The sequence below is a fragment of the Gymnoscopelus microlampas genome (genome assembly GCF_963454915.1).
Source record: "Gymnoscopelus microlampas genome assembly, chromosome: 18".
NCBI classification, from domain to species: domain Eukaryota; kingdom Metazoa; phylum Chordata; class Actinopteri; order Myctophiformes; family Myctophidae; genus Gymnoscopelus; species Gymnoscopelus microlampas.
Window position 1 is genome coordinate 45,321,197 of NC_139955.1, and position 11,913 is coordinate 45,333,109.

The 11,913-nt window shown below is 43.6% G+C and overlaps 1 protein-coding gene across 1 annotated transcript; it reads left to right on the forward strand.

Moving 5' to 3' along the window:
* Positions 1 to 4,554: 4,554 nt before the first annotated feature.
* On the forward strand, positions 4,555 to 5,763 carry LOC311034089 (immunoglobulin-binding protein 1-like; the record flags this gene model as incomplete). The annotated part of the gene is made up of 1 exon (XM_084041832.1): positions 4,555 to 5,763. The coding sequence occupies one exon, from the start codon at positions 4,555 to 4,557 to the stop codon at positions 5,761 to 5,763; it is 1,209 nt and encodes a 402-aa protein (XP_083897958.1).
* Between the last annotated feature and the right edge of the window lie 6,150 nt (positions 5,764 to 11,913).

The following is an 11,913-nucleotide window of genomic DNA, read 5'->3' on the forward strand; positions in this document are numbered from 1 at the left end:
CGCTATAATACGTCTCTAAGATCACAAAGAGGCCCGACCGGGCCGACGATATGCTCTCTTTATATGAATATGAATCAAACGTAGAAAACAAATAGCTGGGAGTGAATATGAAAACCAGCTATAAGGCAACAATTAAGAATACCTATGTATAGATGAAGTCAAAAACATCAGATATATCCTGCTAGTGTTTGCTGGTGGACTTAGTTATGATATATAGGTAAATTCGGCGGCGGTGACGTCAAGCACAAGGCATAGCACAAACCGTTGACCAAATATGGACGTTCTGGGCGGCCTCTGGCGGTGGCTGGCGGTTGGCGGCAGTTTTGCCATTTTAATCCATTAAAATCGGGAACGCATCTGTGTCATTTTTGGGCGGTGCAACCGCCCCTATATGTGAGGTTTGGAATTTTGCATCCCCCCAACCCTGCGCTGTGATTGGCCACCAGTGTACCCCCCTAACCCTGCACCGTGATTGGCCACCATGACTCTATTCAGGACTGTGATTGGCTAGAAACACATGACACGTGTGCATAGCCCTATAAAAACGCGCGCAAACTTAAAAAAAAACACTTGTTTTTTTTTAAGGGAATCACTTCCATCACTGTGATGACCACTGTGACCACCCACTTCACACTGGGTGTGATCTTTTATTGTATTTATTTGGCTATTCAAAAATAGCAGATCTACAAGCTCATAGCGCGGCACCGAGTGCCGCGCTATGAGCTTGTAGATCTGCTATTTTTTTACAACTTTATTATTAGTATTTTCAGTTATTAAGACATACAACCCCACATACACCCCACCCTCCCCGGTTCCCTCACAGAAAATAAAATTACAACAATAAAACAACATTTATAAATGGGAGAAGATCTGCTATTTTTTGAATAGGCCAAAGAATCTTAAAATGACACGGATGTGTTCCTGGTCTTCCCAATGTGGAATGTACTGTAAAGTACTGTACTTGAGTACACTTTTGAGGATGTTTTACTTTACTGGAGTATTTCCAATTATTTTCTACTCCACTACATCTCAGACAATATTCTACTTTTACTCCACCACAAATATTTGAAAACTTTAGATACTAGTTACTTTGCTCATTTAGATTATTATCACAACACATACATTAACCACTTCAGCCTTTACATTTCGGCCATTTGAAAATAGCCGATCTACAAGCTCACAATGAACGCATTGTGAGCTTGTAGATCTGCCAATACGTTTGTACTTTTACTTGTAACAGACTATTTCTACACTGCAAGTAAAATGTGAGTACTTTTGTGTGTGTGTGTGTGTGTGTGTGTGTGTGTGTGTGTGTGTGTGTGTGTGTGTGTGTGTGTGTGTGTGTGTGTGTGTGTGTGTATGTGTGTGTGTGTGTGTGTCTCTGTATGTGTGTTACTTAAAAAGGTGCAGCAATACAACAATATCGCCTTGCGGCATGAGGCGGCCACCTGGGGAATATATACTATGCCCCTCGTAAGCCTGTTCCTGGTCCCGCGGGCATAGTCTGCAGGATGTTTACTCACACAATTGCGAATCAACATTTAGCCCGTGAAAACCTCATAAATGTCCCCGAAAAAAAACACATTTATTTTTATTGTCACTAGACCGGGAATAACGAGGGCTGTGCTGGAGGTGGGGCGAGGTGGGAGCGCCACTCCAATAGTCGTGGAGCACCCGCACAACGCCGTGCGTACCCGTGAGAGTGCGTCTATACCTCGCGCATCGATCAAACACAAACCATTCACACCTCTTACTAAAGCCTTACAAAAGCTGCCGAGTGTCAACAGTGTGAATTAACAAAGGAATGGCCCTGGCTGGATGTGTATCAATGGTCCATTGTGTGACCTGCTGAGTACTGTAGGTGTAGGCATACTGTCACTATGTTCTGAAGAAGTCCAAACACAACGTTTGGATAACAGTGGCTGGTGGATCCATGAACTAAATTACAGGAGTGTGCTAGGTAAAGGCATATGACAACACTAAGTATCCCCATTGTTATGCAAGTAAATAGAATAACATTTGAGACATACATACATACATACATACATACATACATACATACATACATACATACATACATACATACATACATACATACATTTATTTTCTAATTGTTTTTAAACTAGAAGTTCGGGCCGCTACGCGGCCCGAACGTCTAGCGTGACGCGTCGTTCACTTTGCAGTGCCACCTTACAGGCACCTCACAGTGTGAGAGAGAGTTTTGTGCTCTCCTAAATCCGTTGTGTTTGAAAGTACCCACTTCAGAAAGAGGTGACGTGCATCACCTCTCCAATGACCAAAACCCACTATGGAAGCCGTCGAACTGGTGCGATCTGACGGCATCCTAGAATTTATAGGTAGGATGTGATGTCATATACCGTCTCATCGTGATGTCAGATTACGTCACACTGGCGTGATGTCATATGACGTCACACTGGCCACATACAACGTTCGTTACGCGGCCCGAACGTCTAGCGCGACGCGTCGTCCACTTGGCAGTGCCCCATGACAGGCACCTCACAGTGTGAGAGAGAGTTTTGTGCTCCCCTAAATCCACGGCAGGCTTTGAAAATACCCACTTCACAAAGAGGTGACGTGCATCACCTCTGCAATGACCCAAACCCACTTTGTGATTACTCACACCTGGCATGGCAGACCTGTGAGCAGTGTGCAGTGGTGTACAATGTTAAAAGAGAGACCAAATGGCAGGAGATGAAGTGAGCAGTTTATTGGTGTAAAAGGTGTATACGAATGAAATGGTGTGAAAGACAGTGGCGACGTCGTCAGGCCCACAGGTTGTCATGGCAGAGCCTGCAGAATGGGAGAAAAGGCGAAGGCAGGAGTCAAGCACACAATGTGAGACGTCCACCATGGATCATGTGAGAGTGAAGACAGTGATGTTTGTGTGAAGTTGTAGGCATTGTTAGTAATGTAGAGCAATCAGAAACGACACATGGAAGAATGCGACAGCCTTACCTCAGTGGGGAAGAAGCACTTTTGTGAAAACCACGTTTTCAGTGACGTTTTCAGTGTGGTTTTCCTGCTGGTGTATGGCATACTTCAGGGCTGCTGGGTCACCGGTTCTTGAACTGGCAACATAGAGCTGTCCGTGAGTGAAGACAGGGGATCGAAGCCAGACCCCAACTGTTGTAAGTGTTTGCCCTTGTGATTTGTTGATGGTGGTGGCGAAAGCAGTGCGGACTGGAAACTGTCGCCTGGCCCAGTCAAAAGTGAAAAGTCCAGCATCAGGAATGAACTTGATTCGAGGGATGAGGACCTCCTTTTGCGTGGCTGCTATTTTGCACAGCAGCAGCTTGTTGTTGAGGGTCCTCTTGTGTTGAGGATGGAAGCCGTCGAACTGGTGCGATCTGACGGCATCCTAGAATTTATAGGTAGGATGTGATGTCATGCTGACGTCGGTAGGATGTGATGTCATGCTGACGTCACACTGGCGTTGTGTCCATATTGGGGACGACCGTCTCATCGTGTCGTGAGATTACGTCACACTGGCGTTGTGTCCATATTCGGGACGACCGTCTCATCGTCATCGTCGTCTTGGTAACAGGTTGGTTTGTTGTGATGATGTAGTGTAAAGTTTTGGCGCATAGGATGTGATGTCATGCTGACGTCGGTAGGATGTGATGTCATGCTGACGTCACACTGGCGTTGTGTCCATATTCGGGACGACCGTCTCATCGTGTCGTGAGATTACGTCACACTGGCGTTGTGTCCATATTCGGGACGACCGTCTCATCGTCGTCTTGGTAACAGGTTGGTTTGTTGTGATGATGTAGTGTAAAGTTTCAGACAGACAGTAAGAGTGATGCAGTGTTGCATCACTCTTATACATACATACATACAACGGACAACCGACATGGCGCAGGATTCAAATTGTATATATAGATGTTCCCGGGATTCCAAATATGGTCAGACCTGATGTCATTGCAAATCCCGTTGTTAAGCAACAGTTCAAAGGATGGTATATAACATGTCTCCATCTCCTTTGTCAATCACGAAAGCTAAAGGCCAGGTGGCACTCGGTCATGTATCCTACCAGGATATTATTATGGTACAGTACAATATCATAATGTTTTAGAAGATGGACCTTTCACCGATGCAAAGGGAAATTCAATTATCACAGCAGCCAACACCGCAGTGCGGACGAAACAAAGACACGGAGTCGGAATCAGAATCATCTTAATTGTCACATTGCAGGTTTACAGTTTTTGTGCAACAAACTCCATCGTTTTGATCGTTTCATAAAAGAGAAAGCAAAAGAAGGAGGAGGGGAGGGCAAGGGAGGAATCAAAGGAAGACGTGAAGGTTTCTACATATCTACATGTAGCATAATCCGTCCGAACATTATGTACATGAGGTATTAGTAACACGGTGCGTGAGCATAGCAGCTGGTATATACTGTTCATGACATAGACATTACGGTGCAGGAAGAGTTATCAGTGTGTGTACACGAGATTAAGGTGCAGAGAGAGTATCAGCGAGTGTCAAGTTCAACCACATAGCCCACGTTGTACGGGTTTAAGGAGGGTACAAAAAATGGCCGACTCTGTAAACAGCAACAGCAGCAGCAGCAGCAGCAGCGTTACGAGGGGGAACCAGTCCTCACGTTCTTCCGACGCAGAAGAACCTCCGAAACTATCCGACTTACTGCGAGACGGCTGGAAGACGTTTGAAGAAGTGGAGGCAGGCACGCGAGACGAGCCCGGAGGAGGAGGAGGGTCGGGGGGGTCGGCGGTCGGCGGCGTCCAGCAGAAGGTGCGCCGCGGCATGGAGGCGCTAGAGGAGGCGTCCAGGATGGTGGCGCGGCTCCGCTTGTTCAGCGGCAACGAGGAGCTGGAGGAGGTGGCCACGGCCGACGTCAAGTACCTGCTGCTGCCGGCCCTGCAGGGGGCGCTCACGCTGAAGCTCGCCGCCGCGCCAGCAGACAACGACGACGACGACGACAAACGCTTAGAGGCGATCCAGAGCGCCCGGGCTCACTTCTACCACTTCCTGCAGAGGTGTAAAGACTACAACGTGGCGAGGTTCCCAATGCCGAGGAGGTCCGACGACGCAGAGGAGGAGGAGGAGGAGGACTCTTCTCACGATGGAGAGGGTCTCGCCGTGACGAAGACGCCTACGGCCTCCTCTGGGGGGGCAGGGGCGGCGGCGGCGCAACGGCGGCAGGACAAGATCGACCGCTACCGACAGAGGAAGGAGAGCGAGTCTAGGATAGCGGAGATGAGGGGGGCCGTGGAGAGCGGGCGGGCGGACGACGGCGCCGTCCGCGACTTCTACCTCCTCCACGTGCGGAGGTGGGTGGCGCTGTCACTGGAGGAGATCGAGAGCATCGACCTGGAGACGGCGCTCCTCCTGGAAAAGAAACGGAGCTCGGCGGAACACGACAAACCTCCTCCTCCGCCGACAAACCGCCCGGCGGTGGCCTTCGTCCTCGCCAGAGGCGCCGCGCGGGCCGGGGTGTTCGGAGCCGGCTATCCCAGCCAGCCCTCCATGACCGTGGACGACTGGTACGAGCAGCATGCCCAACACGGGGTCCTGCCCGACCAGGGGGGACAACCCGGGAGAGGCGGGAGGCGGGGGGACGACTCTGACACCGAGGCGAGGTACGACAAAGAGGAAGCGGAAGAGAAACAGACTGATGATGATGAGGAGGAGGACAAGGAGGCCTTGCAGAAAGCCAGGGACTGGGACGAGTGGAAGGATTGCCATCGAAGAGGCTACGGCAACCGCAAAAACAGGGGCTAAAACAATTGGTTCTTGCGACACTTCTGGTTGAGTACCAGTCAGTGTTGATTTTGTCGACTAAAACTATGACGTAAAATGTTTGTCGACTACCTTTTTTCACTGACGAAAACTGAATAAAAACCAAGCTATGATGACAAACTAAGACTAAATATATTGACAATTTTGTCAACAAATAAAAACTAGACTAAAATAGAGAAGAGATCCAGTAGAACTAAAAGACAATTCACTTTATGTTTGGTTGGGCTCGGGTTTTTACACACGCAACCAAGTGTAAAATCTGCCATTACAACGCCATCAAGGCACCGCCAAAATACATTTTAGTCGACTAAATCAACTGTAGATTCAGTCGACTATAATCTTACGATATTTAGTTGACTAAAACTAGACAAAAACTATAACATTTCAGATGACTAAAATATATGACTAAAACTAAATGGAATTTTATTCAAAAGACTATGACTAAAACTAAATAAAAATTTGCTGCAAACTTAGAGGCTACGGCAACCGCAGAAACAGGGGTGATGCAACTTTGATGACTGAGCGGGCCACTATATTTCCACACTCACTCCAGAGGGCCACATCGCATATACTGTCGGGCAGACTCTTCTTATCTCCGTATTTTAACTTTTTTCGTAAATGAATGCCATACTTTGCCATTCTATGTCACATAAAAAAGTAGCAAAAATAGATAAAATGCGTCGCTCTGCGACGCGTTTTGAGCGTGTAGATTGGCTATTTTTGCATTTTTTTAAAATGATATTCTGAAAAGTAACATTTTAATTTAATTTCAAATGCATTTTGTTATACTTATTTTAACTTTATGAACTTAAATACAAATACATTGGACATAAAAATATAATATAATTTACAATATTTACAATTACAATATAATTTTAATACTAGTCATTAAGCTACTAATATATTGACTGAAGTAATTAAAGCAGGTCATGTTTGCATGTTTGGAATTGTAACAGCTGAAATCAATAATATATCAGTATTCAGATATTAACCTCTGGGCCGCATTAAGTGAAGGTGAGGGCCGCATGTGGCCCCGAAGAGGCTACGGAAACCGCAAACACAGGGGCTAAAACAACTGGTTCTTGCGACGCATCTGGTTGAGTACTGGTCGTCCAAAATGGGTCTGGGGGAGGCATGGCTGAATGGCGAGAGAGCCTGCCTGGGTAACCGCAGTACCCCGGTTGTCTCAGGTACCATTTCAGGCCTGGGCAGCAATGTGTCGGATATGACTGGTCGAAGTAAACCCTAAAAAAACCCCCACTAAACCCCCACTGCTCCGCACCCCTTGGGATTTGCCTAGTGTCAAATGGTGCCAGGTGTGAATTGGCCTTATTTCACACCAGGCAAATCAGGAATTAATGTTCCAAACATGTTTTATTTTTTTCAACAGATTCTCAAAAATGGCAGATGTACAAGCTCGCAGCGTGGCACAAAGTGACACGATGTGCCTGTGAGCTTGTAGATCTGCTATTGTTGAATAGTTAACATGGTTAACTATTAATTAATTACTAACTAATTTTGCTGGGGACCCCCGGAGCTATAGCTACTGATCTCTGGACTGATCAGCGTTTTGGTTTGTTTTTTTTAAAATAGATGTTTACAGTAACTTTAAATGTTAATTGACTGCCAGAATTATTTCAGATTTTTTGCAGTCTTCTGCCAGAGATTTTTCATTGGAAAAAAAAAAGTACTCAGGAGCCGAGATACAAAATTTTAAAGTTTTAAGTTAACAAGGAAGTGGATGAGAGTAAAGATGTTCGAAAATTCATATCTTTAAAGATGTTCGAAAATTCATATCTTTGGGTAAAATAAAAATAAAAAATATATAAAAAAAATTAAAAAAAATTGAAAAAATATTTTTTTTGCTAAAATCGAGTTATCTCGATCTTGGCAGGCAAGTGATGAAACGGTAATATCGATCTAGGCAGTCAATGTAAGTCAATGGGGCTCTGGTTGGGCTGAAACCATGCCCAAATATGGAGTCATACGTCATAGATGTCATACATCATCATCAGTTCTCAACCCTGGGCTGGGCAGTGACAGTGTAAAGTACATTTACTCAAGTACCGTACTTGAAAAAAATGAGGTATTTTTTTACTATCTTCAGTATTTACAATGTTCAATACCTTTACTTCTACCCCACTATATCACAGAGGCAAATATTGTAATTTTACTCCACTATGATTATATGAAAACTTTAGTTAGTAGCTATTTTGTAAATGTTGAATATTATTACAAAACATACACTAACACCTTCAGCCATATATGCAGTATATTTATTTTCAAAACATTCTATATACATTTTGAACTTGAAAATGGGACATTCTGTACAATGAGTACTTTTACTGTTGGTACTTTAATTTTGATACCAATACTTTTGTACTTTTACTGAAAATGTACACACTAAATTTTGAATTCCGGACATTTACATCAAGTGCAGGGCCCTGATCCAGACAAGGTTGAGAACCACCGTCATAGTGGTCTGCAGTGGTGGAAAAAGTACTCAAATTATACTGCAATATAGAACTACTCAGTAAAAGTCCGGAATTCAAAATGTACTTGAGTAAAAGTACAAAAGTATTGGTATCAAAATATACTTAAGGTACCACAAGTAAAGTTCTATACTCATTATGCAAAATGTCCCATTTCAAGTTTTCAAATGTATAAATTGTTTTGGAAAATAGCCGATCTACAAGATCACAATGCGTCGCATCGCGACACATAGTGAGCTTGTAAATCTGCTATTTTAACACATTGTGTGCCAAAGGCGGTACGGACCGTTTTTGAGAATCCAAACGAGGAGTGCCGAAAACGGTCCGGACCGTTTTTGACCCAATTTTATTTTTATACGTGGGGCCCACGTGGGGCGCTCTAACGAAACTTTGGGATCATCCAAGGAGTTTCTGTGAAGGAGAGGCCGGATGTGGATCCATGTCAAAAATCCTTCCTTTGTTGACTGTCGAGTGAAAAAACGATGTTGCACATTAAGCTAATCATCTGGGGACCCCCCCAAACAAATCATTTGGAGACCCCCCCCGGGGGTCCCGACCCCAAGTTTGGGAACCACTGAGTTAATTGATGAAGAAAACAATTAAACAAAACAAAAACAACATAAGCACGGAGATACAAGCTTTCTGCCCGACAACAACGCTCCGCAATTATACCCCCTGTTGCTAAGGAACCAAATAAATAAATAAGTGGCAACATTTAAAATGCAAATTGCCTTTTTTTTCCCCGTCTTTTTTTGTTTGTTTTACGGATGCCTTCCAGGAAGAAGGTACAGCCAGGGTACACGGTCACACAGAGTACAGAACCCTCTCTACCAAGGACAAGTATGTATTCAGGACACAGTGAGAGGCTGGGAAACAAGTTCAAGGACTCCTGTAAGGACATATTGTTATGGAGATGAATATTAATCCATCTGTGTGTTCATTTTAAGATTTCTTTGGCTATTCAGCAGATATACAAGCCTCATAGTGCAGCACCGAGTCCAAAACTGTAGCATATCTACAAGCTCGAGCTTGTAGATCTGCTACTTTTGATGGGTTTAAGAAGTTAAGAATGAAAGACGAACCAAGGCATTTTTTTTCACTCAGCCCCCCATTGTTGTGTAGTCATTGTTGTGTAGTCATTGTTGTGTAGTCATTGTTGTGTAGTCATTGGACAAGTGCTCCTCCAGAAAGCATTCTAAACGGTTTTCCACCCGTCACTGCTTTGTGGCAGCTAAACAATGGCTGTGGTGAAATTGTGTTTTCCTTTTATTTTCCGCGCCACAAAGGGCAGTGGTGTAAAGTAACTTGTACTTGTACTCAAGTACTGTAGATAAGTACACTTTTGAGGTAGTTTTACTTTACTGGAGAATTTCCATTTTTTCTATACTTTTACTTCTACTCCACTACATCTCAAAGACAAATATTGTACTTTTACTCCACTACAATTATTTGAAAACTTTAGTTACTAGTTACTTTGTAGATTTTGATTATTATTACAAAACATACATTAACCACGCGATGCAACGCATTGTGAGCTTGTACATTTCCGGTCATTACTGTGAAGTGCTATCGAAAAAAAAAATTGTAGCGATTTGACACCTTGTGAGCTTGCAGATCTGCTATTATATGAATGTTTTTAACAACACAAATATTGGCATAAAATATTTTCAGATGGGGGTCCGCGGCCAAATATGTATCAATGTGGGGGGGTTCTCGACATGAAGATGTTTGAGAACCACTCGTGCTACAGAGTGCAACAAAGCAGCTCCATCTATAGACGAATCCACAGACAAATCCACAGACGAATCCACAGACGAATCCACAGACGCGCTGCCTGTAGGCAGCCATAGCTGCGGTGTCAACGCTCCTACACCGCAACACCGCAGCTATGGCGCCTACAGGCAGCGCGTCTGTGGATTTGTCTATACGGGCCCCAAAGTACCAAGGGAAGTGATTCTGAGCAGTGGTATAAGTACTGTACTTAAGTACAATGTTGAGGTATTTGTACTTTACTTGAGTATTTCCAATTTCCAATACTTTTACTTCTACTCCACTACATCTCAGAGGCAAATATTGTACTTTTGCTCCACTACATTTATTTGAAAACTTTAGTTACTAGTTACTTTTCAAATATTACATTATAAAACGTGCATTAACCACTTCAGCCCTATTTTATACATAGGCTATTTGAAAATAGCAGATCTACAAGCTCACAACGCGTGAGCTTGTAGATCTGCTATTTTCAAACATGTTGTACTTTTACTTTTGGTAATTTAAGTACATTTTGATACCATTTAAAAAAAAACTGTACTTTTACTCAAGTAATTTTTTCAATCCTGGACTCTTACTTGTAACAGAGTACTTCTACATTACAATATTGATACTTTTACTTAAGTAAAACATTTGAGTACTTTTTCCACCACTGGTTTATACATGCCGTACCCTGGGGGGGGGGGGTCCCCGAGAATGAGGCCGCGAGTGAGGAGATTGCGTACCCTTTAATTTGAAGAAAGGTCAAGTGGCAGCCCCCCTAATATCTGCCATCTTCTACCAAGGCAAGTTCGGGAGGCCTAGCCTGAGCTGTAATGACCCTGGAGAAGCGCCTCCACCCTTTTTCAATAAGTAAGTAGCAGAATCGTTTTACTTTGACCAGTACATCAAAAGAAATTGGACTTGCACCGGAGTGACCCCAGTGGCACACCATTGAAGAAAGGAATTCTGAAAGGCGTGCGTGCGTGAGTGCGTGCGTGCGTGCGTGCGTGCGTGCGTGCGTGCGTGCGTGTGCGTGGGTGCGCGTGCGTGGGTGCGCGTGCGTGCGGGTGCGCGTGCGTGTGCGTGCGTGTGTGTGTGTGTGTGTACATATACACTAGAGGTTCTGAGTGATATATTACTTGCTGATATACTTATTGCCATAGAATACAGAGAAAAATAAAAACTGATCCAAAACAAAACTATATGATATTTTTAATCATTTCACCCAAAATGTTTATAACAAATTATGACTATTTGAATAGAAATAACACTGTCTGTCAGTTATGTAACATAAACGATTTAAATAGGTTTAAATAGGAATCCTATTTAAACCTTATTTAATCCTATTATAGGATTAAATCTGATTTACGCCAAAAACAAATTTCAAAAATGGCCTAAATCAGTAAATAATTTGGCTTAAGTCACAAAACCATGTGACTTAGGCCACAAAAAAATGACTATTTTTGGCCTAAGTCACACTAGGGAGTTAGGCCATTATACTAAAAGGGGAGTGAACAGCATGATCCTTTTCAATTAGGAGATGGGCGATTTTACCAGAGGTGACCAGTGTCATGAGGAGCTGACTTAGGCAAAAATATCATTTTCCTCAAAAAATGACTTAGGCCATTAGTTTAGCAGGGTGACGATATGCCTTTTGTATCATGAAGACATTATGCCATGATTGTGTGAATGCAACCTAACCACACCTTTAATATTTGTGTTGTTGTGTCCTCTCCTTTCTGTGGACGTGAATACATTGATCAAATGTGTGTGTGCGTGCGTGCACACATGTGTTTCCAGTTATGGCTAATTAGCTCACAAACACATGAGGACTCAATCTCTAATCAATATGAGGTCTAATAGATCTCAGGCAAATGCATATGTGCCC